Genomic DNA, 27,174 nt, shown 5'->3' with positions numbered 1-27,174 from the left:
TACGGGCTGTTCTCTCGTTTGCAGCTTAAACAGATCTTCTTCCCACTCAGCTCTGCAGACCGAGAGAGGTTTGTGCCTGGCACAGGGAGGGGAAATGAATCTCCTGTAGCTTAGCAGGGAGTGCTCATGTTTTTACCTGTTTCCTCGACCGGAGGGAGTCAGGCTCAAAACCCGCAACTTCAGCGTTTAAAGTTTTTGCTCCCAAGCACAGTCTGCATCTAAAACTGCTCTTTTGCCCTGGCACAAAATGCTGAACCCAGCAGTTCCTCAGTTCTGCAGGAGGCTGCAAACTGGGTCTTGATTTTATTTGGACTGTCACACTCGAAAGTTTCTTGGAAACCAGATCCCCGTCCCAAACGCTGAACGGCACCGAGTGGAGAAGCCGAAAGCAAGTCCCGAGCACCGACCCCAGCTGCAGCACCACCACTACAGCTATTTATCCTCGCACAGGTTTTTTTTTTTCACACGTTCTTGCCTTCTGTTTTTACTGGAGCCTCCGACCTATTGAGAGGCAAATTTTAGCCATCTGGCAAAGCAGGCAGGAGGAGGAGGGGGGAGAGAAAACACAATGTGCATGGGCACACACACACACACACACAAAACTCTGGAGATTAGGGAAGACAAAAACTTCGCTGAATGCCGCCGCCGGTGCTGCGCGCAGGGGCAGCCCCGCGGCGGGAGCGGCGGGCGGGCGGGAGGACGGCTCCGTGCGGGCAGGTCTGCCTGCCTGCCTGCCTGTGGGGATGTGGGGAACGGCTGCAGGCAGGGGAAGGCGTGACCTGCATGGAAAATGCCAGACAACTCCAGACGCACACACACATAGGCGCACACACGCTCACAAATCTCCGGACAGAGATAAGGCGGACAGCGGAGCGCTTGGAAGGAGGCAAAGCCGTCCCCCGCAAACCGAGCAGCAATCCTCCGTGCCAAACCCACCGGCGAAGGCGCCCGGCGGCAAAATGAGGTGAGTACCCCCGCGATGTGCTGAGCCCGGGGTCCTCCACTGTGGTCTCGGGGCACAGCCGGGCAGGGGCCGTCCCGCGGAGGAAGGTTTCCCTCTCATCACTGTGGCTTCGGTTTACTCCATCGGCGAGTGAACAAGGGGTTACTTAATGCCTCGGCTTCGTGCTGCATCCCGGCGCGCATGCTGGCATCCCGGCATCCCGGCAGAGCCGCGGGGAGCCCCGGGTGATGGCACACCACCGGTGTGCCGCTCTGCCACGGCCCACGGGAGAAAGGTGCGAGCGAGGCTGGGTGCGCCGCACAGGCTTCAGGTCTCGGTGCACACCACCATCATCTATCACTTTTACGTGAGGTTAAGACTCTCTTAGCGTGGGGAAGAAGTTTGATGTTGTCTTGCCTCCCCTGTTTAAAGGGAAAGCAGAGAGCTGCGCTGGCAAATGGCCCGCTCCAGCCAAGGAGGTGATGCCCATTTACACCAGCTGAGCATCCAACCCTGTGCATGTGCTCTGACCAGAGGAGAAACAGTTTTTCCCTTCACACATTTTTGTGGTTTCAGACAAACTGTCAGAAAAAGGCATGTTCAACCTCACTCTGCTTGAAAGAAAAATCAATCCAAATTTCTCAGCTCCCATTAACTTTGCTTTGTAATGAAGAGCTGGGAAAAGTGACGGCACTACACAAATGAACCCCAGAAATGTACTGTCTTGGTTTTGAAAGAACACAGACAGTTTTAAAATAATCCACTTCTATAGCTTCAATTTCCTCAGCAGCATACCTAAATCAAGCCCTGATTTTGAAACCGGGTGTACGTGTACATGTGAGTAGTTCCAGTGTCTGTAACACACACCTACAAGCCTTTGCCAGGCCTTAGTACCTATTTTAGAAAGTGGAAATTTTTGTCTCTAAGAGCTCTGATTTCCTGCATGTTTCTTTTTTTTCGTGCGCTCCAGTGGGTGTAAGAAGCCTGAGTTCTGTTCCTCTTTCTGGGTCCCCTGCATTGGCACAAGCTTTTGTGTTTGTGCCTCCAGTGCAGGCAGTGTTCTCCCCTTGCACAGGGAAATACTTGGTTTATGCTAAGTTTCATGCTCAAATGGAGCTCGAGGCTGGTGCGAGGTCAGCTGCGCTGCCACTGATTTACCCGCCCTCTCCACCCTCCTCTGGGACAAACAAGTTGGTAACAAGTTGGGACAAACTCTTCAGGCTGAGATTTTTTTTTAAGCTGAGTTTGATGACAAAAAATCTCTAAGGATCTCAGCCTCTGTGTGATTTTCCATCTGGGGTGAGTGATACCCTAGGAATTGAAGAGAAAAAGCAAAAGAGAAAAGAAAGGAAAAGAGAGAAGAGTGAAGAGAAGAGAGAAGAGAAGAGAGAAGAGAGAAGAGAAGAGAAAAGAGAAGAGAAGAGAAGAGAAGAGAAGAGAAGAGAAGAGAAGAGAAGAGAAGAGAAGAGAAACAGAAAATAGTGGAGAGTAACATGCTGGGTTACACTGGGGCCCTGGTCCATCCTTGCCCAGCTGCAAAGTGTGCTGTTTATTGAGAGTCATGATCCCAATTTGGCAGGATGAGGCAAAGCAGTAATAATAATAATGATACTTAGCAGTTATTGCCATGATGCTTTCATTAAACAGATTTAGAAAGCGTCATTATTTTATTAAGCATCCTTATGTTTATTCTTCCATTAAATGAAGATTTGTCCATCAGAGCCCCATTAGTTAAAGGATGTGTTGCCAGCAGCTGCTGCTCCCAGAAGCCTGAGAAACACTGAGCTCCTGATAGCACCTGGAGCTGGCTGGGAGCTGCAGGGGTGCCTTTGCATCACACATCACCCACTTTTCAAAGGGGCTTTCCCTTCCTGCGACCTATGTGCAGCTCCCACCCTCACCTCCACCTCCCCACGGCTTGGTGCGGGCTTTGCTTATGGTGACACGGTGCTGTACCTCCTCTGCCCACCACTCCAAGTGTGTGACCTTACACAACACACTTGGGAAAACAGACTGTGCCCTCGACAGGTTTTGGCATTGCCAGAGTTTCATTTCATCTCTTCACATCTGTTTTCCAGGTGCCCCCTGACCTGGTCCTTTTGCGCCTTGCTGCTCTGCACAGCAGATGCCATCGAGCTGACAGACATGTTTGGGGAGATCCAGTCTCCCAACTTCCCTGATTCCTATCCCAGTGACTCAGAAGTGATGTGGAACATCTCTGTGCCCGATGGATTTAAAATCAAGCTGTACTTCATGCATTTTGACTTGGAATCATCCTACCTCTGTGAATACGACTATGTGAAGGTGAGCTGTGATATCATGGGGCATATGGTGGGGTTGACAGCAGACCTGTTTGGCCAGCTGAGAGAGGGTAGTGCTGGAAAAGTTGGGAACAAGCTGGTTTTCCTCATTTATTGGGCAGAGGAGTTGTCAGTCCAGTGGACAATGGGGAGAGCACAGGTAAGCTGGTGACATCCATTGGACTAAAAGTGAGCGGGACACCAGATTCAGAGCTTACTCGCAGAGGACCAGAGAACTGAAAGTATTTGGGCATCTAATTCTTATTGGACCCAAGGAGATTTATGCACCCATGAGGTAATGAAACCCCTGTGGCTAAATCCCCAGCCTGTGCCACACTGATGCCAGCCACGTGCAAGGAGGACCCCTGAGTTGGGCACCCCTCACCAGGCCATGGCCATGGGTGCACCTTGCAGCCAGCCTGGATCCCTGGCCATGGCTTGCAGGCTCTTGGGACACCCTGTCCAGCCCCCAGGGAAGCAAAAGGGAAAGGTTAGGCCTGAGCTTGAGGCTGCCAGTCTGGGACCACAAGCAGAGCCTCCCACAGGCTGTAGGGCACAGACCCAAGGCTCCGTTGGGTTCAATGCAAACCCATTTCATGGCTGAGATGCAGATTTCAGGGCCACTGCTGGCAAATACCTGCAGTACAAACAAGCAACGGAGGTTCCCAGGGTGTTGTCATGGCCAAAGCCACAAAAGATTTCAGTCTGCTTCATTGCTGGGCAGTAACCCATCAGAAACGGCAGCGGGCCACACACTGCAGTGCCACAGAGCATCCTTGCCTCGTGTACCACAGGTCTCTCCAAGATGGGCTCTCCTTCGTTTCCAGGGGAAGCTGGATTCTCCGTATCTTTGAACTGGGTCAGGTTTGGTGCTTTCCAGCAGACCAGCGGGAGCAAGCAAGTGCTTTCTAGGATTGCCTGGCTGAACATGCCTTACCCCATCACCCGGCACAAGCCTCACCCTGCCCCGCTGCACAGAGCCAGGTAGAGGTTGCACTCAGCTCTGGAACCAGAAAACTCAGCCTTGGTGCTAGTTGCCAGCTAATTGAAATTATTATTTTATTCTTGCCCTAAGAAAACAAAGCAAACATTTGTGTTTTTTTTTCCCCTAGGATCTCTTGTTCGCTGCTTTAATTTCCCCTTTGTGCTGGCACTCATTCTGCTACTAACAGCTCTCATTGAGGTTTGATTAGTTCTTTCTGCTTCTCCTGGATCTTCTCCAAGCACAAGGGCCAGGGACATATATAGAGATATATTGCTTTAAAAACCCAATAAGCTCAAGGAGTGGATTTCTTGGAAACTTTCCCCATTCCAAGCTTTACCGCTCCTCCTGCCTTTCACCCCCTGCTCATTTTTCCTTTTTCATAAGGTTCCCTGTTATTCAGCCATGGTGCCAACTTGGCACCATAGCTCTCCCTGCCGCTGGATTTCCATAAGAAGGCGATATTTTTCACAGGGATTTAGATCTCAGCTGTATAAATTTGCTCGGGGCTGTAACTCAGCTTGCAGAGCCTCCACCGCAGAATTACATTTGAAAAGTGCTGGAAATGGATGGATTACGGGAGATCTATAAGCTACTCTGCTGGATAGGGGTGCAATCTTGATGCTGCTAAACCACCAGCTTAGAAAACATCAAGGAGACCAGCAAATGACACCATGCCTATTTTTCTTCTTGGGTCTGTGTGTCCAGCTTCTGTCTGCATCAGCGCAAGATTTAAAAACAGAGCCACCGTGCTCTACAGCAGCCAGCAGTGCATGGCTACAGAATGTAATTATAGACCCGACACACATAGGTGCTTCTCTGTAACACACTGCCAGTCCCAGTGAAGATGCTCATAAAGCCACAGGTGGTATTCTGTGTTCGATGGCACTCAGTGCATTCCCCCTCCATGTACTTGTTCCATTGTTTTCTGAACTCATGGGTGACTTTAATCTCTGCAGCATCTTGTGGCAGGGAGTTGTGCAGGTTAAATACATGATTATACGCCTCCACATGTGTGTGAGGAAACACCTTCTTATTTTTCTGACCATGGGTCTGACCAGGCTTTCCATCGGGGTCTTCATCATCTTGAATGCCATAAGGAGGTCAAAAAGGGGGGCTGAACAGCCCCGATGCAAGGTGGGGACCCAGCTCAGGACAGGCAGAAAGCTGCCGTGCCCTGGCTTTTGCTTTCCTTACCTCCATGGCTGCCCACGCCCCCGAGTTCTTGAGCAGTGATAGAAAGTCATCCTGAGTGGCGAGCTCAGGGCAAGCCAAGCTGTAAACCCCTGCAGATCTCTGCCTTCGGGGTGGTCTTCAGAAGGGAACAGTTTCCAGAGCTCTGAAACAATGGCTAATTAAAACAATAGCTGTTTATTCATATATATACACATATATGCATGCATGCGTGTATGTATATAAAAAGAACATGGCTCCTACAGAAATGCTTACAGGCCAGGAGGCTCGTTTTCGCAAGCAGGGACAACAGAGAGGGGGAGTGGTGCTTTGGTCAGGAAGTGAGCCAGGAGGAACAGCCACCCCCAAAACTCCCACCCAAAGAAGTCCCATGCAGATAGGAAACACCAGCCGCACGCTGCCTTGGGAAGCTGTGCTCCAGGCCCCAGCGCCTCACAAGCAGCCTCTCCCCAGGTTTTGGATGGCTGCTCTCAGCCGCCTGCCAGGGCCAGGGGGACCAGGAGCAGCCACTCATGCTGGGCTTTCAGCCCCTGCCCTCTGCCGTGCTTCTCAGCAGGCTCTGCCTGGCTCGCTGCTGTCTCCAGGGAGCTCATTTGGGAGTTTGTCATTTGCAGGGGGGTGGCACTGTGGTTTGCCCAGCTCCTTTCTGGGGTCACCCAGTGAAGAACACTTCTGCACACAAGTCTCCAGCACTGGACTGGGGCATCTCAAAAGCCACAGCTGCGAGCAGGCGGTCAGGTTAAGTGTCTTGACTAGTGTCACTGAGGAGCGCTGTGGCAGAGGCAGGGAGATGGGTGATGAAATCCCAGTGGAGGGCCAGAGATGGGAGATGAAATCCTGACTTCTGAGGGGCCTTTGTGAGTAAATCCCTGACCTTATTAGGGACATCTGAGTCTGGGGTCCTGTCCATGAGGTTTTGCACATTGCTTGGTCAAACCCTGGACTGAAATCAGCCCCTGAGGTCTTGGCAGCCAACTTGGGACCAGCTCCTTGATGGAAGTGAGGATCGGGCCTGTGGTGACAGGATTTCCCCCAGGTCAGCTCATGGTGAGTCCTTGCTGGCTCGTGGTCCTTGTGGGGTTACACCTCTTCACCCCAGTCCCTACCACTGAGTCCTGATTCAGGATGGCACATGCTTGAGACCTGGCAGGTTCGGCACGTGCCACAGGGCTTTCCCTGCACTCCTTCAATCCCAGGGGCTGTCTGTGACAGCTCTCTCCAGCACCGGGTCAGGAGGGCAGAGGGGTCTGTGACACTCTGTGGGTCCCATCTCCCCTGACACAACCCACGCCTCCCTTGGATGCACCTCTTCATGTTGTGTTCAGACTTTTGCTTACATGTGGTAATTGGGACACTTTTCTGCAGCTAATGTTCACACCCATGTCCCCAGGATCTGTGCCATCAGGTGCTCGCCCAGCAGGACTCCTACTAACCCCATGTGTGGGTGCCCAGCAGCTGGCCAGGCGTCTCAGGCAAAACCAGTGGCTGCAAATAAATTTACCCACCCGAGTGCAGGATGTAGTTTTTGCTGGCCCCAGTGAGGGACTGGTGAGGGGAAAACGGGGCCAAGCTGGGGAGGCAGGGCTGCAGGCAGAGCAATGTCTCGGGGAGGGGGATTATGAAAGATTTGCAATGTGACAGAGCCACATCGCCCCAAGGTTTGGCACGGTGTTTAGGGTGCATAGTAGATCGGCTTTGCAAGCAGCATCCTGAGCTCGCAGTGTGCCATCCCCTGCCACAGGCGATTCGCATGGGGCAGGGCTGCGTGCTGCACCGTGCCAAGTGCTCAGCAGCACTGTCCCTGGGGACACCCTCAGCGCTCTACACAGCGCTGGCAGGGGCCATGCAGGGCCAGGGAAGGAGCTCGATGCTGCATTCAGGGCAGTGCATGCGTAGCCTGGGGCTGCAGGAAGGGTGCACAGGACCATTTACACTTCCCTCTGCTCAAAGGTGGGGGGAAAAAGCACAAATCTGTGCTTGGCACAAACTGGATGGTCAGGAGCAAAACATCCTTTTCTAGTGCTGTCAGCCAGCCTCAGCCAGGGGTGTGGGATCCCAAGAGGAACAGTTCAAATCCCAGGAGGCAGCTGGGATGAGGGGAGGGCCCAGGGCTTTGCTGCTTGCCTTTCCCATCCTGCTGGGTCTGCACAGAGGAGTCTGGTAGCACCAGCCACCCCCTGAACCACTGGGGACCACAGTCATGCCCTGTGCAGGGGAAGGAGGAAGGTCAGGCATGGAAGTGAGTCAGCAGCTCTGTTAGCACCCCAGCATCTCACCTGGGGTTTTCTCGCACACCCAGCCCCCCCAGGGAACAGGCCTGACCCAGAAACAGGGCATGTGGGTGCATTAACCTGCGGGAAGGGATGGTCTCCAGAAGCCAAGCCAAGTCCACAGCAGGGGAAGCCATCTTCCTCTTTCCCCAACAGCACGGCTGCCATGTATGTTCCCATGGGAATTCAGGTATGCATCTGCACACAAAAGGACCCTTAACATACATCAGGGAGAGGTTCTCCAGGAGACCTAGATGGAGGTTCCTTCTGGAGCTGTCCCATCCCTGCCTCATTTCCAATAGTCAGCAGCAGGAGCGGCATCAGTCATTTTGCAAAAAAAGCCCTCCGTTCATCTGGGTGTTGCCTTCTTGCATGCACTCTGCAAGGCGGCTTGGCAGGGGCTGCTTCATGCCCTTCCCTGTCTCTGAGCATCTCCTCCCCATGTCATGTTCCCAGTGTCTTCAGCCCAGCGCTGTGATTTCTCGGCCTAATGAGCCATTTATATATATTACAAGTGGTATGTTTGGCCTTCATCAGTCCAATTAGTGCATTCCTGGAGGGCTGGAGAAGGGGGGGTGGCGGCTGCGTTTCCGTATTGCCGGCTCCCTGCTCCTCTCCGGCGGCAGACACTGAACCGCCAGGCCAAATTCCCCTCAGTGTTTGCGGTGTTTCGTTAACCCACCCGCTGCAGGAGGCATCTCCAGAGCATCGCTGCTCCAGCATCCCCAGCAGCCCATGCTCTGGGGCAGCATCTCTTTGTTGACAAGCAGGGGCACTCCAGCTCTTGCCCAGAAGGCGGAAATCAACATGGGGCAGAGGGGGGCCACACAGCTGGGGTCACCGCTTCTCTTAGCCACAGCCCAAGCCAAAATGCAGGGGGACAGAGCCACAGCTGGGGAGGGACTCCTATTTGCCTCCAACCAGAGGGGCAAAATCTTAATGAGGGGATGAGGAGGCAAGCAGAAAGAGGGAAGACCGCAGGAGGCAGTGGCAAGGGTAGATTTAAGGCACGAGGGTGTCACTATATTTTATTTTTCGAAGGAGAATTCTTTCAGCGTATTTTTATAGGGAATTTCTCTGCAGCAATTGATATTTCCCTCAGGGACACATCTTCTCTAGTGAAAACGTCGACATCATGACCCGAGAAGGAGAAACTCCAAACAAACAACCAGGATTTAATTACCAGCCTACTCACTGGATGTAAATGATCTATGAAAAAGTACACAGTCCTCAGCAGAAGCAGCAAATATTAACCAGGGATGATGACCTCTCTGTTTAGTTTACTGCTGGAGGGCTGTCTCTGCTCCCTGTGGCTCAGGGCATGGGACCCGTCAGAGATAAGGGGCCATGGATACCTTTGGTGACGAGACCACAGCTCTCCCGGGCCTCATCCTGCCACTCCAGGGCTGTATCCAGGGATGCTGGAGGCAATGTTGGGGCTGACCCCATGGCAGGAGCATCCTCATGCCGAGGCACAGGGCACTGGGGAGGTTTTCCCGCACTTCAGTGATGCTGTGCTGTGGGTCCTGCACTGGAGAGGGATGGGAGCTCACATGGTGGCTCGTATTGTCCCTGCAGAGGTGACAGCCACCAGCCTTGCACAGAGGATTTGGCTGGAAATTGCTCCTTCCCACAGCTTTCCTTAAGAAAAAGCAGTTTCTGCAGAAAAGGCTGCGTGCTGCACACTTGCACAGCCAAGACTGCCTGTTAGGGCTGAAATGCTGTTTCCCTTCGGTTTTGGGGATGACACTCCGGTTTTTCAGTCTGAAACACTACTTCATTTCATAACAATCTTTCTTTCAGATTTAAAAGAGATTCTAAAGCACCACAGTATATTTCAAAGGAATTGAAACCAGATGGATCCCAAATTCCTTGTTTTCCTTTTTTTTTTTTCAGAACGTTGTTTCACAAAAAAAAAAAAAATAATAAAAAATTCAATTGGGTATTTGTCCCAATGTGGGGCGCGTGTTTTTTCTCCAAATTCTCAAAATTTATCATCGGAAAGTCTCTCTCTTTTCTGGCCAGCTCCAGCTTGTATGAGAGGATGGAAAATATCTGGAGGCAATGTCAAGGCATGCTGTGTTGCCATTTCCATGTTGGCTTTCCCTGGTGTGAGTGAGTTTCCGCCTGCTTGTTCAGCCCTGGGAAATTTCCCTTACAGCCCCAGACCCTCCCCAGCAGGCACATCCCGAGGTTCTCCAGGAGACAGGGATGCAGCTGAAGGAGGATCTCACCTCGCTGAGGCCACACAAACCAGGGACAGCATTGCAACACCTCTGGGACCCCATGGGTCCCCAGGCAGGCGGCTGTTTTCCCTAGGCATGGGCTGAGGGACTGCACACTTCATCATGGCCTCAATAGCATTGGCTTGGCATGAGCAGCGGTGGGCTGGCGGGTGGTGTTCATCACATTCCTCAGTCTAGGGGTTATTCATATCCAAATCTCCTGGGGGAAACCAGCTGGGAGAGGTTGTGGATGAGACAGGAGCTGGGGATGAGATGTGCAGGAGAAGGAGATGGGGTCAATGCTGAAATGGCTCTGGAGAAAATGCCAAGGAAAAAAGAAGGGAGGGGGTTTCCAGGAAAAAACAGATGGTTTTACAGGGATTACAGTGCTTTAAGGCACAGGCAAGGCTGTGCTTTAAAGAGATGCACATAGAGACTAGTGAGCATGCTGGCATGCCAGCAGGGCACACTGGCTCATTGGTCACCTCCTGTAGACCTCTGGGTGAGTGGCTCCGGGCCAAACAGTGCCTGGCAGTGCAAGTCTAGAGCCAGATAGGGACCCTGGGTGGCAGGGACAGGACTGAGTTTGTCCAAGCCAGCCCAGGAGAAAGAAACACCACCTAAATTACAGCTGCTGCTTTGAGCTGGTGCAAAATCGATGAGCAGGGGCTCCTCTGGCATCCCAGCACCCTCCCAGTAGTGCTTTCATGCAGATGCTGCTGCCTAGATCAGCATTTGGGCCAAGGGAGGAGGTGAGGGGGAACATTTCAGGTACAGACAGCTCTGAGTGGTAATGACACAGCCCAGGGCTGATTTTCACACCTCTTCTTCCCCACTGCCTGCCCACATCCTCACCCCACCTTCCAAACAGGCTCCCTCCCTGCATCCTCCCTTTACACCCCCCTCTTCAGCTCCTCCCTACATCCCTGATGCTACCTGCTCTCAGCATCCGCTTCAGAGCGTGGCCTCCAGCAGAGCGAGCAGACCCGAGTCCCTGTGTTCATTTTGCAGAAATCATGTAACTGCTTTACAGCATTAACAGCATCTCACAGAGCTGGAGCAGTGGGAGTCACACCTGCCATGCTCTGAGCACCCCCAGGGTCACACTTGGCTGCAGAAAGTGAGGTGAATGCAGCGGGAATGACTGGAACATGCTGTTTCAAAGATACCTTGGGAAGAGCTGAGGCAGCACGAGGCTCAGCAGGATGGGGCACCAGGGGGCCAAGGCTGCATCCTTAGGCTGTGGCCATCAAAGGCAGCCGGACAGGCAGCCTGCCCCACGGAGACACTGCTGAGCCCCGGCAGGACACAGGCTGGGCAAGCACAGACGTGAGCTCTCTGAGGCCGACTATGACTCCAAGCCCAGCATGTCCTCCTCCAGCAAAGCACCACAGCCCCTCCGGGCTTGCAGACACCTGCGCCCTGCCAAGCGCTCACCCATTCTTTCTGCTAACAGATTGAAGCTGAGGACCAGGAGCTGGCAACCTTCTGCGGCAGGGAGACAACGGACACAGAGCAGGCTCCTGGCCAGCAAGTGATCCTGTCCCCAGGGCCCTACATGGGGCTCACATTCCGGTCTGATTTTTCCAATGAGGAACGCTTCACTGGCTTCGATGCCCATTACACCGCTGTGGGTAAGCAGCAGTTAAGCCTGCAGGACCATCTTGCTAAAGTAGCATAACAGATTTCCTAGGGTACACCCCAGGCCAGCCCTGGGAACCCTAGCAAGAGAAATCCTTGTGTGCATCCCTTGGGCCATATGGGACTCGCTGCATGCTGAGGTGACCCACCACATGGGACAACTAATTTCTCAGTGCTGTGGCAAATGCCCCCACGAGGAGTGGTGTGTGGAGGGCTGCAGAGTGACCTCCCTTCCTTGTTATCTCCATCCTAGATGTGGACGAGTGCCTGGAGAAAAGCGATGAGGAGCTGGCATGTGACCACTACTGCCACAACTACATCGGCGGGTACTACTGCTCCTGCAGGTTCGGCTACATCCTCCACTCCGACAACAGGACCTGCAAAGGTACCACCCAGGCACAGCTCAGATGTGAGGATGGTCACACAGAAGGGTCCCTGCCTGGGCAACAGACGTACCAAACACAGGCAGAATTGCCTTCTTTTGCTGCCAGGAGGGATGAGGTGCCTCTTCCCCTATAAACCAGTAGCCTGGGACTGGAGAGTGCCCAAGGCCTGCAGTCCTCTTGTATGGGAAGGAGATGTGGTTTCTCCCATGGGCTGTGCTCCTCAGCTAAGCTCTATAGAACTCCTCAAGTCAGAGAAATTAAAAAGTTTAGTCTCTGCTCTGAATCTGCATCACGTAGATAGCAGGGATTATCCCTCAGCCCAGGACCTCTATGCCACAGGCATATTTGGAGGTTGGCTGTGAGGTTCTCCTTGGTCCACGGACACAGCCAGCAGACCCCACTCCACCGGGAGGGCTCCTGAGTGCGGCTGGGGTTGGGATGTCGCTGGCAGGGCCCTGACAGAGCCATGGCTGTGTTTCAGTGGAGTGCAGTGACAACCTCTACACCCAGAGGAGCGGGGTGGTCGCCAGCGCCGACTTCCCCAGCCCCTACCCCAAGAGCTCAGACTGCCTGTACCGCATTGAACTGGAGGAGGGTTTCTTCATTACCCTGAACTTCGAGGACAGCTTTGATGTGGAAGACCACCCTGAGGTGACCTGTCCTTATGACTACATCAAGGTGAGCTGGGCTCTGCACACTCTTCCTGTCCGGCTCTCCTGTCATTTCCCCAGTGTCCTGGTGATGGGACCAAAATTGCCCTGGTCTAAACAGGGCTGATGAAGCCAACAGGAGCCCTGTGCTCAACTGACCCCGTGTCCCTTACCATGTCTGGTTTTGACCCTCTCAGCCGATAGTGACACTCTTTCAGTTCGCTTCCCCCCCAACTCATGGTGCTTAAGCCCTGCTGACCCCACTGAAGCCCCATCCATTAGCCTCAGGGTGAAGTGATCCTCAGGGATCAAAGATCCCCCTTAAATCTCCCCTTCCTCTTCACCTCTGCAGATCAAAGCTGGCCATAGGGAGTTTGGCCCTTTCTGTGGAGAGAAGTCCCCAGGACGCATCGAAACCCAGACAAACAGCGTGCAGATCCTCTTCCACAGTGACAACTCGGGAGAGAACAGGGGCTGGAAGCTGTCGTACACAGCAATTGGTAACTCCTGCTGTTGTCCTCTGTTTGCGGTGCTTGGGCAATGGGAAGAGCTTTATAAACCCTTTATAAACATTGTGGAGACCGTGAGTTTGGTGGTCCATGATCTTGTCTCCAGAAAGGGTCTGCCAGAAATGACAAGAGGAGAGGAATAAAGTAACACGGAGCCCTCCCTTCAAAGGATGCTTTTTTTCCCTATGCCAGATGGACATTGCAAAGCAGAGCTGTTTTGGGCAGGATAATTGCACAAGCTACTGTTATTAGCTGTCAGCTTTGTAAGGCCCAAAGCCAGGGTATTACAGACTGGAGGAAAGGTCTGGAGCCTCCACTCCTAGAAGAGCCTGGCTGAGCCATGCCAGCGTCAGCTAATGGCAAGAGGCAGGGCAGGGATGCTCAGACTCTGCTACGTGGACTGGGTGTCAGAGCTGGGATTCTACATTTCCTCCATTTATTCAGCTGAGTTTTGGTTTGCTTCATTTGCTTTTTATTCAAAGGAAACCCATGCCCACTGGTGCAACCACCGATCAATGGGAAAATCGAGCCTTCCCAAGCCAAGTACACCTTTAAAGACCAGGTTGTCATCAGCTGCAACACAGGATACAAAGTACTGAAGGTATGGGGTGATGGTGTGGAGCTGGGCACCTGGGTAGGAAAGGGGATATCCTTCCTCCCAAAGTTCTGGGACAGTGAACACAACCCAAACACCATCCTTATCCCTTTCCCAGGGGCAAGGAAAAAGCCTCCTCTGACAGCCACCAACTTTCCTTTCCAAAGACACAGGGGAAGAGATGAGATGGCACTTTCCCAAGCCATCCTCTCAGCATCCCTCCACAGCCAGCCAGCTCACAGGATGCCAAGCTTGGCACCTCTGCCAGAGAAAAAGCCAGCAAAAGCCCCAGGGGAGCTGCCAGGGCTCTGCCTGCTCCTCACCTTGGCAGGAGCTGGCTCAGCTACCCAGGCAGCCCTGCAGATGCCAGCCTCCACAAACCAGAAGGTCCTCTGGGACTTTGGGATAGCTCCACCAAGTTAAGGGGACTGGGATTTTGGCAGGCCCTTTCCAGGAAACAGCTGAGAGCCACAGGGAGTGCGGGTGACTCACAAGGTGGCTGTCTTCCCTCCAAACCAGTAGCCCACTTTGACTTCAGACATGGACCTGGCTATTTCTCTGATCTCCTCCCAACCTCATCCTTCATGCAGAGCTGCCTCCTCTACCCATCCCAACACCTAGAACAGGAATAAATGACCCCAGTTCCTTTGCATTCAGCATTGCCACTGAATTTCTGGCAGCAAGAAAACTCTTCAAGTTTTTCATTATGATTTAATTGCAATTTTTAGCTAGAAAAGTCCTCTTCCAGGGGCTCTGGATATATCTTGGCAAAATCACCAAGAAACTGTTTATTTTATGGAGAGATTAACTTCCTTGTCTTGTACATTAATGGTGGATTTTTTGCTGGCATCTTCTGCACAGGATAACCTGGAAAGCGACTCCTTCCAGATCGAGTGTCTAAAGGATGGGACATGGAGTAACAAGATCCCTATCTGCAAAAGTAAGGACACCCTTCCCTGCCCTGCCAATGTTCTTTTCCTGCTGAAATCATTTCATGCTAAAGAGAGCTGCCCTGCCAGACTAGAGTTCCTTACTCAGAGACACAAACCCAGCCAGAGAGACTACATAACTGCAAAGCTCTTTTGGCTCATTCTTGGATAACATAACGGGGCTCGCTCCAAATGCCACAAGCAGGAGGTTGGTGCTTTTATTTAGATTACTCATGTAACTTGATTTGCGAGCCATTTGGCTGTCTCCCTGTCAAAGAAAGAGCAAGCCTGGCTCTTGAGAGCTAGCTGTGTTGGATAAATCTGGGACAATTTGGGGTAATCTAGTTCCTGGTCCAAGTTTCCTTCCCAATGGAGGCTACTAAGACCCAGGGAATTAGACAGGTCCCAGGTAACAGCCTAAACTGGGCGCTGCTCAGCTAAGTGGAAGGGGAGAGAAAAGTTGCCCAAATATTTACAAACATTAAAACAGGAGAAAAGGGGAGAAGAAAGGAGATGCCATTTGAAAGGACAGGTGACAATTTGCATCATCTCTTCTTTCATCTAACTCAGCTCCTCTCTCAGCTCAGGCTTGGGAGATGTACCTGATAACACCTTCTCCCTTCCCCCCAAACACCCTCCGCCCTCAGGGAGGCTCTCACTGCTGCTCAGCCTGCTGTAAGGCTGGTCCAGAGAGGAGAAAAGCAGCAAACACACCCAAAGAAGGTCCCAAGACCTTCCAGGAGAGGCAGGACAAGATGCTCTCAAGGGATGTTGGGATCCAGGCTCTTCCCATCTGGGCAGATCCTTTTTCTTTTAATGATACTGTGGATATTACCTTAGAAGAGTATTTCTGGAGTTATAATTTATGTTTTTTCACTCAAAATGGAAACTGGGAGGCTCTCAGACCTGCTAAATAGATCCATATTTGAAAAGGCTCTTTAGAAAGTGTGGGGTCAGTGATGCCTCTGCCCTGCCAAGGATCTCACCACTCCTACAGCTCTCACTATTATGTCCCATTGATTTCATCCAGCCTGAACAGCAATCAGATAAAAATTGACATTGTGTAGGAAAAAAGAGCAAAAATCTAGGAAAATATTTTTAACCCCCAAAGGTATTTTTTGGAGAAAATTTAAATAATTACCTGCATTATTCCAGCCACGCTGGAACTGATCCCTTCTTGTGTGATATGACTCACTACACTAAATTTTTAAGACTTTTTTTGGAAAGGCAAGAAGCCCCTAAATGGGCAATTCAAGCCTCCAAACTGCAATGCTCCTCACCTCCCCAGGATTTCTGGGAGAGGCAGGGCACAAGCAAGAACGGTTTTAGAAAGCGGTGCAGAAAATAGAAAACTTCGCGGCCAAGGTGGATAAAATCCAGCTCCATGGCCTGGCAAGGCTAAACGCAAAGCCGCGATGGCTTCTGCCAGCCACTGTCCCCAGGCTGCCCCAGCCAAGCAAAGCGAGCAGGTCCCTGGCACAGCCATGGCTCTGCCAGCATCCACGGCACCCCGGCACAGCTCGCTGGGCACTCATTAATGATTTCTGGTGTTTTGGGGGCTGGGTTTCCTGCATGCCTCTCTCTGCTCATCTACTAATTGGGCTTTCTCTCTCTGCTCTCCTCCTTCCCCTCTGCTTTCGGTGCAGCTGCAGATAGAGCCGACAACCAGACAGAGGGAACAGCCGGCTCGGAGCAAGTGGCCGCGTGAGGCTGGCACCGGCCGCGCCGCCCCGACAGGCAGCCTGTCTCGATGCCCCTCTCTGATCTGTCCGGTACCCAGGGCAGGTCGCCTTTGCCCCTGGCCTGGCTGCCAAATTCATCTCCGTGGCTTGTCTAACTGGCATGGCACTGTTAACCCCCCTGCGCCTGGTGCTTTCTTAACTCCGTCTCGAGAAGGGGGAAGGAAGTCTGGAGCCCAGCCCCACTTCCCTGCTGTCACGCCGCCCCACGGGAAGGGTGCCTGCCTGGCCCCGGCGCTGCTGCCTGGGGACCACGTGCTGCCGCCAGCTCCCGGCACGTCCTCCGCATCCCTCCCTCTCCGCTCGGATGCCTCGGCGGACTCGGCTCCCCCTCCAAGGCAGCGATTGCGCAAGGAGCGCGGCATGGCTGCCTGTTGGTCGGTTGGTTGGTTGGATTCAGCCTCCTGTTGCCCTTCCTCCCTGGCCCAGCGTCACAAATAAGAAACACTCCTTCCTCTCCTCTCTCCCAGAGTCCTGGTGCCTTTCAGACCCTGTGGGCAAGGAGGCATGCAGGATGGGCTGGCATTACCAGCCCTTGCCTCCAGTCACTGAGCCATGGCACTGGCACAGGGGGATGGATGCTCCTCTGCCTCCCCTTTGCTCCCCACTGCTGGCCTAGTGGAGGTGAGGACGGGCTGGCCTCAGGCTGATGGCAGCTGAAGGAGGCCAGAGCCCGGTGTCTGGCCCCATTCGTGTCCCCAAGAGCCCAGGGCATGCACTCAAGAACCCCCAAAGGCATCAGAGGCTTCACTGGGAGGATGCAGGGATGTGGACCAGATACTTGGGAGAGGAGGAGGATGATGTGCATGCTGGGGAGCTTGGTCCACTTCTGTTCCTGCAAGGATGGAGATGCTAAATGGCCCCTTTCCTGAGGGAAAAGTCTGGAAAGGCTCACGGCACAAACTCCCTCCCCTCACCCTTTCAGCAGGTCCTGGGACACTGGTAGGGCAACACCTCTGTGTAAGAGCCCGTTCTCCAGGCATACAGCCTGCCCCAGGCCTGGGGGACACACAGGGTGGGGGTGGGCTGTACCATGGCCAGTGGATGCTGCCCTGCAGCCATGAACAACCCCAGAGAAGACATGCAAGCCAGGCTGGTCTCCCAACATCCATTCCCTCCTTCCTGCAAGCCCCAGCATCCTCCAGCACCTTATAAAGGTCCCACAGTTGCTGGCACCATGGTACAGGAATGCTGTGCACCCAAGCACAATGGGAAGAGGGCAGGAAAGCTCAGGCCAGCCAGAGACCCCCCAGGGCTGGTGAGAGGGGTCTGTGTCCTGTCCTTTGCCCCTCTGCAAGGCACAGGTACCCAGAATCTCCACCCAACCTGGCTGCACCCACACACCCATCTCATCACCACCTAAAGGGAGAGGAGGGGACCCTAGTGAACAGTGAGCTGCAGCGTTTTGCCATAAACAAGGCTTTCTTCTGCCAGGCAGCTAGGCAGCCCTTAGCATTGGTACATCTGGTGTGTCAGCTACCGCAGATTCTCTCTTTGTTAGCTCGGATCGCTGCATGAGGAGTTAGGGTTCCTGTCCTCACCCCCTTCCCATCCTGGAGCACACGGAGACCCACAGATCTCACACCATCCCTGATCCACAGGACCTGCTTTCTTCAAAGTCACCCATCCCCTACTCAGCCTCTCATCCTAAATGTGGCAGAGCGCAGCTCCACAGCACTGCATTTCCTAGCAGGATCAGACCCCGGTCCCTGCCCTCCCCTGGGGCAGGTTCCCCAGGACGGGACACAGCAACACCCGAGTGTTCTGTGAGCTGCCTACATGGCAGGGAGGTGCAGCTCCCACAGGGTGAATCCTGGCTTTGGCAGATGAACCACCTCACAGTCTGGCGTCCTTCCTGGGGTGAGTGGCACCAGACCAGTCCAAGGAACAAGCTGGGAGAGGAGGTTGTTTTGAGAGAGCAGGGTGCTTTGCAGGATCTAGGGGAGAAAGGGGACCATGGGCAAGCCATGGGGGAAGGGCAACCACACCCTGGAAATCCTTCTCCTTCCTTCAGACCCTGAAGCCACACCAGGGATGGGTGAAGCAGAGCCAAACCTGCCCATGTCCTGGGAGATGGAGCAGGTGGAGTCTCACCCGATGGTGCTGGCCTTCCCGCTGCCTGCAGACGAGCCAAGCCGCACTCTCAGTGTCCTTAATCTCCTGCTGTCACAGGACAACCAAGACCTAGGATTGCTCAGTCTGACCTGTAAATGCTTATCAGCACTGTTTGGTGAGCAAGATACAGTAGGAAGGGTGGGGCCATGCCCTCAGCAAAGCCTTGTGCTTAGGGAAGCGCCTGTGATGTGAGGCGTAGGTTAATGAATCACCGCCTGCCTTTACCTACCTACTCCTAAGGAATTCCAAGGCATACTCTGGGACCACCTCTCAACGGATCTCACCTGCCAGAGCAGGTTTCTTCCCCTCTCAAAGGTATAGCAGAGAGATCTCACACTAAACGAGTGCACAGGAGGGGCTCCCAGGACTGGAGTCTCCACCAGCATGAGGCGTGTTGGCCATATATTCTGTGGGCCAGCTGTGCTGCTGGTGTTCAGCCATGCCCCTCTGTACCCTGTCTCTGTAGGGTGGCTATGGTGGGGTTTCACGAGGCCAGACTGCCCTGCCGGGGGACAGCCTCCTGGTGCCATCTGAGACCATGTCAGGCTCTGCCCCCTGCAGCGTCCTAGAGAAAGGGGATACAGGACTACACAGGCCCTTGCTCTGCCCCGTAGGACCACCAACACATGCCAAAGCCCAGTATCACCTGCCCACTGGCTGGCTGATCACCCCAAGAAACAGCATAGGGCTGAACCCCACTTCTGTGTTGGCTTTCAGTTGCTGACTGCAAAGCGCCGCTGGAGCTGGAGCATGGTTTTGTCACCTTCTCCTCCAGGAACAACCTGACCACCTACCAAGCAGCCATCCAGTACCACTGCCAGCACCCCTACTACCACATGGCTCCCAACAGCACCGGTGAGCAGTGGGGCTGGGCCGTGTCCCCACGGCACGGTGTGGGTGGGTGTGTAGCCATGCGTGTGTGCATTTGCAAGTGGGGGGACCTTGGGATGGCCGCTCTGGGATGCTCTGCAAGCAGCAGGCTATGGATTTCACCTGCACACATCATACCCTGCGTCTGCACTGCCTGGATTATCAGACTGGCCGCATCCTGTTCTGTAACAAGGTAGGATGGACTTTTCACAGCCTCAGCAGATCAGTGTGGTTGTTCTGCTCTCTGCCTTCTTACCCTGCCATCTACTACCTGCAGCATATGAAATTTTCTGTGTCTCTCTGAAAGTTGCTGCTGCTGGAGAGAGCACCAGGTCCAGTAGCCTCAGAAAGGGTTCCACAAGGCTCCCCATCCTAGCACCCAAACGTCCAGTATAACCAAAGCTGAACAGATAGCAGCGGGAACATGGCAAACTGAATTTCCCCCTTATCCCCTCAGTCCAGAACCACAGAAACACCACAAGGTGCTTTGCCAAGCACCACTGGTCTCTACACCCTTCAGACCCAGCTCTGGGGGCAGAAGCAGTGTGCACACACCCCAGCTCTTCTTCCTCATCCTCCCTCAGCAAGCAAAGCCAAAGGATTTCCTCAGAGTCCTGTCTCCCTGCTTTTATCCCCCTGCACAGCCACCAGCCCTGTGCATCTGGTTCCAGCACCCCTCATGCATTACCAGAACAGGCACTGGCAGAATTACTGGGGCGGCAGCTGCCAGCTGAGGCTGGGGGTGCAGCACAGCCCTCCAGGCAACTCAAGGCAATGAAACCAAGGGTAGTGGTATGTCCCCTGCATGGGAACAGGGCTGCCAGGCCTGCCCCCCAGGAATGGAGAACAGAGAGTGTAAAAGGGAGATCCCGTCCTGCTCTGGAAAAGGGTTCAAAGGGTCCTGACAGCTGGACATCTCCTCGCTGCAGAAGACACCCCTCATACCAGGGCCACAGCCCAGCTAAATGCTTTGCTCTCTTCCAGCGACCTATACATGCGACGCATCAGGGGTATGGAGGAGCGAGGAGCTGGGGACCAAGCTGCCATCCTGCCGACCAGGTACTGGTGCTGGGGTGGCCAGTTCCCACTGCAAGGCATGTGAATCAGGGATGTATGAGGGTGGGAAAACCTCCATGCCTGACCTGACCTGCTTCTTCCCTAGGCAGGGACCCTGCTCCCTGCTGACAATTCCATATGCCTTGGCTATACGTATCCAACTGCTGCAATGTATGGCTGGGAGGGTGATGAGGACAGAGGCGTCCTGCTATCGCAGCTGGGCCAGTCAGTCAGGGTGCAGTGGTGGCACTGAGCAGCAGTGATGCATGTCTCCCTGGCAGTGTAGGACAGCAGTGGGGTCACAGCCATTCCAGCTGTCAGGGCTCCCCGAGCTCCCTGTTCCAGCAGACAAGGAAACCAGTAGCCCCAGGGCAGAGCCCACTGGCCATGTTCAACTCCCAGCATCACCAGAGAGAGCTCCAGCCAAGGGCAGAGAGCGTTACCTGCCCAGCACTCTGGCTGTCAGCTCCCACTAGCAGTGTGTCCCCATGCAGGAGCAATCAGCAACTCTCCAAGCCTTGCAGAAAAACTCAGCCGCTTTGCAGGGAAGGAAAAGTCCCAGGCCTTTGAGCAGTGGCAGAAATGTTTGCAGCCAGCAAGTTTCCAGGCCAGGCACCCGCTCAGGATTAAACAGAAGTCCCTGGAAGGCTGGCTGGCCATAGCCAAGTGTGGGGCCAGCTCTGGCGGCCAGGCAGGGGGGTGGAGGCAGCCCCGGGTGCAGGTTGTGGGTGGATGTGCAGGGGTGGCTCTCTGAAGAGGTGCAGGGATCCAGCTGCCATGCAGCAGCTGCAGCTGCAACCACCCCAGGGTTCAGGAGCTGGCTCAGACCCATGGAGGGTATCTGCTCTCTGGCCATGCTAAGTGACTGCGAGGCCATCCTCTCAGATTCCCTGCATCCCACAGAGCTCCAAGACCAGGGCTGTGGCTGCTCTTGTTGTGGCAGCTGCTCCCTGCATCTCTCCTTGATGTTTCAGCCTGAACTAATTTGAGCTGGGAGCATACGGGGACATCTTTTGGGGCCATAGCTGCTTTCATGGGCCATTTCCAGGCTTCCTGATTAGTGACAGAAGTCAGAGAGACTTCAGGAAAATGGAAAATCCCAGCAAGAGGGTGACACTCTCCTGAGATCGGGATCTGCAGGCAGCAGCTGGCCAGCTGCTCTTCAGATCTTCCCCTGTATCTCACGCCACCTCCCCATCAATAGAAACTCCTCTTCCAGGCCACTCCATGCTTGCCTCTGCCATTAGTGGGAGCATTTGCAGCCTGGTCAGCATTTTTGATATGTAATTTAATAGAATAAATATTTGGCTGGATGCACTTCCTCTAAAACCATCTCCCTGGGAGCGCCGTCAGCTTCAGTGCAGCAGACCAGCTGGGCTGGGCTGGGATGCAGGAATTATTTGCCTGAGCATGTTTTCTATTCCTTGCAGCACTGGGAAAGGCAGAGGACTGGAGCACGCAGACACTCACCACGCTCCCTCCCTGCCGGAGCTGCAGTTTTCCTAGCAGCAGACCCCAGCCACAACAAATCCACATTAGCAGCTCCTGGTGCTCCTGTCCCAGTTGCAATGCTGACTCTCAGCCCCGATCCCATTGCCCTGGGGGATCAGACCCCCCTTCTGTGAGGCTTTGTATCCTTCCCTTACAGCACAGGGAGCATCAGGGCAGAGTCCTGGCACTTTCCATGGAGGATGTGGTTCTCCCTTGCAGACTTGGAGGGATGAGACCAGCACCTGAGCTGCTGTGATTCAGGACTCTTCCAGCTGTAGAAGGGCAAGCCCAAATCGGCTCCCACAACCTCCCAGCAACATCAGCACCCCCAAGCAACCTGGGAGTCCCCCTCCACAGTGCTGCCACAGGCATGCATCAGGCCCTGACCACCACCAACAACCAAGTCCCAGGGCTTAAGTTCCCCAGGGGAAGTATTGTCCCTGCCCAACCTGTCCAACATTCCCAGAGACACCTTCAGCATGCTCATTCCCTCCTCTCCCTCACACCAAGTCACAGCACCTGGATAAAGCTCCTGGAGGCAAACAAGGCAGAGCGTCAGGGCTCTTCAGACTTTAATTCTGAGTCTGTTGAGGAGCTGAGCAGAGGGATGCTGGTTTGGCTGCCAGAATTGTGGTGAGGACATGAGATGCAGAAGTAAAGCCCATGGTGCTAGGCAACATCCCATGGCTGAGCCTTCTCCAGCCACAGCTCCTCCAGGAGGGCAAATGCCGTGGCCGTGAGACCACAGACCTCGTAACAGGGCTCAGAGCGATGGGTGAGGCTCGGCTGATGTCACGCCCCAGTCCTCCCACTGGCGTTCCCCTGGGTTTATTGGCATATAGAGCAGGAGCCAGGCAAGTGGCTGAATGGTCTGGGAAGGGCTGAGTGAGGTCACAGGGCACAGTGAGGCTGCAGGATTACTCATTTTGCCTTTCTGCTTCTCAAGTGGCATGGATCCAGCCAAATCACTCCAGAAACTGAACTGCAAAGTGAGGAATTGTGAAGTGCTGGCTGACCTTCAAGCTGTCTTGTTCCACCTACCAGCTCAACTGTACAACAACCCCTTAAGTCACAGCCCTGTTTTACTGCAATTCAGGCTTGGCAGAACTCACAGCATCTGCCATGTCTTTGAGACAGCAGAAGGATCCCTCCACTTGCTCTTTCCCATGGAATATGGCAGCACAGATCACGTAGATGTAAACCAAGACTGAGATCTGATATTACTTAGAGTGCTTGAAGTCCCACCCTGGCTCATGTGTTTTGCTGAATCCATGTCTGACTTCAGTGTCAGGAGATCTAGTGCAGCTTTGGGGTACCTAACCCTGGGTGAAAGGCTTCATGGCCCCATAGTGTGCTATACACCATTCTGACTATCCATGTTCATGTCCAGTGGGCAACAGCTCACTCTTTACATCAAATGAGCCTGTTATTTGCAGGGTAAATCCTCCAACCTCCCTGGAGTAGGGGTCCAGCATATAGGACTTTGGCACAAGCCCACTCTTTTCATAAAGGGCTCTCCACCTCCCTTCGTGACAGGGCCACATGTGCTACAGCCCTGCCCTGACACGTACCAAGAAAGTGACCCTTCCCAAGCTCAGTGGAGATTCCTTGGTTCTGAGACATAGCTGGGCTGGTAGCCAGAAGTGTGTCTAGATAGTCCAAGGTCTCACGGCCGAGAGCATTCACATCCTCCTTTCACAGCCTGTAACAAGGATGAAGAAGAAGGCAGTGGGAAGCTACTTTTTGGGAGCAAACCTTTGAGACTAACTGGGCCTTGATTGCCCATGACCAAACCCAGGATGGACTACCGCAGAGCAGGGAGCTGCCAGCTCTGAAGATGCCTGCTTCCCTGGTCTAGCATGGGTTCTAGTGGCTCAGCTTGGTTTCAGTCCTGTCTCCTTACCAGCAGAAGAATGGCCTGCTCTGGGCAAGCTGCCGTAACCGTGGGAGCCACACACCCATGCTCCAGGGTGCATGTGTGCTTTGGAGATGCAGGAGTAGTTCAGACCCTCACCCCACCATCCTCATGAAAGAGCAATCGACAGACTGCCCCTTTTCCAGGAGGGCAAACCGCTGCCACCAGAAATGGTTCCACCAGGCAAAGAAGACGAGAAGGGAGCTTGGGCTGCCTTTAGGAAGCAAAACCCTTCAGAAGGACAGATGTGTTCCTTTCCCAGACGTACCTCCAAAGACCTCTTAGCAGAGGGGATGGGGACCCAGCCTGCTCAAAGCTCTGAAGCACACTCTGCCCTGAGAAGGCAGAGGTGGAAGGGAGGGTGGGCTTTATCCACTGAGGAAAGGAGAAGAGTTGCCCTCTGTGGAAAAAAAAGACAGAAGTGAATGTTTGGTTTGAAGATAACAAGCCATGTGGCATAATTTACAGGGACATCCCCTTTCAGTTGTTCCCTAGGTAAGTGCTGGGAGTAACCGTCCTGTCCTTTCTGTTCCCAGTGTGTGGGCGGCCAGCTCGTCCTCTGCCTGGTATCATCAAGCGCATCATTGGCGGGCGAAATGCTGAGCCCGGCTTCTTCCCCTGGCAGGCCCTGATTGTGGTGGAGGACATGTCCCGCGTGCCCAACGACAAATGGTTTGGCAGCGGGGCCCTGCTCTCAGACTCCTGGGTGCTGACAGCTGCCCATGTGCTCCGCTCCCAGCGGCGAGACAAGACTGTCATCCCCGTCTCCAAGGAACATGTCACTGTCTACCTGGCCCTTCACGATGTGAGAAACAAGATGGAGGCCGTCAACCGGACGGTGGAGAAGATCATCCTCCATGAACAGTTTGACATCCAGAACTACAACCATGACATTGCTCTGGTCAAGCTGAAGGAGAAGGTAACCATGGGGAACTACGTCATGCCTGTCTGCCTGCCCCAGTTTGAGCATGAGCTGGAGGGGCCTCACCCCAACACGCTGGGGCTGGTGGCTGGCTGGGGTATCTCTAACCCCAACATCACGGTAGACGAGATCATCAGCTCAGGCATGAGGACACTGTCCGACATCCTGCAGTATGTCAAACTGCCGGTGGTGATGCACGCAGAGTGCAAGACCAGCTATGAGTCACGGTCGGGGAACTACAGCGTGACCGAGAACATGTTCTGCGCCGGCTACTACGAAGGTGGGAAGGACACTTGCTTGGGAGACAGTGGGGGAGCCTTCGTCATCCAGGACCCGGGAACCCGGAGGTGGGTGGCCCAAGGGCTGGTCTCATGGGGTGGCCCAGAGGAGTGTGGCAGCAAGCAGGTGTACGGTGTGTACACCAAAGTCTCTAACTATGTGGACTGGGTGGAGAAGAAAACAGGCTCCTCAGAGAGGTGGACATTTCTGGGCCCAGAGCAGGAGAGATGAGTGACTAAGCAGCCTGCCGCCGCAGCTCCTTTTCTTGTTGTTGTTGTTTAATGTGCTCCAGACTCTGGTCTTTCGCAAGCAGTAGCCACGATGCTCAGCGCACGCCAGGGCTTTGCCAGCCCTCCACGTCATTTGTTTCACTTGGTCCCACATCCTTTCGCTTGCGCTCTTAGGAAATGCTTGCTAGGGAGCTGGGGGGAGGGAGCAAAGAGAAAGATCTCAGCTGGCATCCTCAGCTTGTGCTTCCCATCTGCAAACCTCACCCACATGCCCAGGGAACCTCCCTCCAAGCCAGGACAAAGGCACAGCAATGGAGACAGCATTTCCCTGCCACCAAAGCAGGGAATTGCCCCCAGCACCGGGGCTCTCCAGCCAGATCTCGCCATCCAATGATGCAACTGCAGGAACCACAGAGACTACGGACAGCACAGAAAACCCAGCTGGGCAGGCCTGGACCTCACAGGTCCCTCATGCTGCGGAACACCTTTTCTGTGCAAAGAGTAAAGAGAGAGCCCTGGCAGTTTGCAATCACTTTTATTTGCAAACAAACATCCCCACCTGATAGCATCTCAGCTGATGTCCACCTGGCCCCAGGGATGTGATGATGCACCCACATTAGTCCTAAACTTCAGCCATGGTTGCCAAGATGGAACAAACCCAAATGGGCTACCCTTATCCCACCATGTGGGATGGGTGCCCCACAGAGGACACAAGGACAGGGAGCAGGTCTTGGACTCGATGTCACCCTCACTTCCAGCCACCAAAACTTCTCTGACCCTCTATCATCTCAAGCTCTCTCCAGTCCTCCCCCCAGACTAGCCCTTGGAATGGTTTCCAACCACAGCAGACCTCCCAAGGAAAGTTTTCCAACACACAAGACAGCATCACATCTGCTGTACCTAAACAATACTTATTTTCCTCAGAATCATTTCAGATAAAATGCCCTTCCTCGGGGTTTCACCTCTTCTTTAGGGACCTGGTTAGTCCTGCACGGCAGTGCATTCATTACTGCACAAACCTACTCCTGCTTTTAAGGCCATTGATTTGGCTGATGTACAGGTTGCTGATGGTGTTCAGTGTTTGTTCATGGGTCTTCTGGCCTATTGCAGATGTCCAAGTCATTCTAGACTGACCTCAACTCACCTAACACACCAGAAGTATTCACATCTCCCCAGCCTCCTCCCTATGCCCCATGCAGACAAGTAAGCCCCACCAAGGAAGAAGGTCAAGTGAACTTACTTTCCTTCAGCACAGACATCATCTCCTTCACTTGCCAGCGAAGCCCTCCAATAGCTGTAAGCAACTTGCAAAAATTGCCTGCTGTCCTCTCTGTGTGCCTGTAGCCTCCTTTGGGCCTCTCCTCCTCCTCCTCCTCCTCCTCTGGTTTTGCCATGCAAGGAAGGAGTCAACAGCGAACAAACCACTCTGCCATTTCGCTACTGTCCAAAAAGCCATTTGTAGAGCATGTAGAGGAGCAGAGGGCCTAAGGAAGGTCAAACTTGCAGACACACTAAGAACTGTACTCTTGGCTATGTCATGTAACTGCAAGGTATTTTTATACATATATATATATTTCTTTTTTGATACTACATTCTGTAAAATATCCAATGTCATGTAAGGATGGTTCTGTGTAATCTTCCTCCTGAGAACAAAATAAAGCTTTGATATGTACTGAATTTGTGCCCTGAGGCTTTTATTCCAAGAGGAACGTGGCCAAGGCTGGTTGTTAGTCTCTGCCACACACACCTGCACTCCCAGGGGATTCCAACACTGATCCTCACCCCGATGGCTGCTCAGCCATGGCCCACACAGCCTCATGGGCTGAGACAGACCCTGACCAGCTGTGAATAAAAATTACGAAAAATGGCAACAGATGAGATCTTGCCTTTCAATTATTTATAGCCTTAGCACATCACTGAAGACAGGGGCGGT

At 53.6% G+C, this 27,174-nt stretch overlaps 1 protein-coding gene across 1 annotated transcript; it reads left to right on the top strand.

Annotated features, from left to right (window-relative positions):
* Nucleotides 1-26,918, top strand: MASP1 (MBL associated serine protease 1). The gene is given in 12 exon segments (XM_056358912.1): nucleotides 1-741; nucleotides 744-964; nucleotides 3,022-3,247; nucleotides 11,371-11,548; nucleotides 11,809-11,940; nucleotides 12,423-12,619; nucleotides 12,944-13,091; nucleotides 13,583-13,701; nucleotides 14,557-14,635; nucleotides 19,196-19,333; nucleotides 20,333-20,407; nucleotides 24,347-26,918. Coding segments are annotated over 12 exon segments (2,514 nt in total). The 5' UTR covers nucleotides 1-636; the 3' UTR covers nucleotides 25,243-26,918.
* The last annotated feature ends 256 nt before the right edge of the window (nucleotides 26,919-27,174 follow it).

This window comes from Falco biarmicus, chromosome 13 (genome assembly GCF_023638135.1).
Source record: "Falco biarmicus isolate bFalBia1 chromosome 13, bFalBia1.pri, whole genome shotgun sequence".
NCBI classification, from domain to species: Eukaryota; Metazoa; Chordata; class Aves; order Falconiformes; family Falconidae; genus Falco; species Falco biarmicus.
This window is presented reverse-complemented; position numbering and strand designations above follow the sequence as displayed.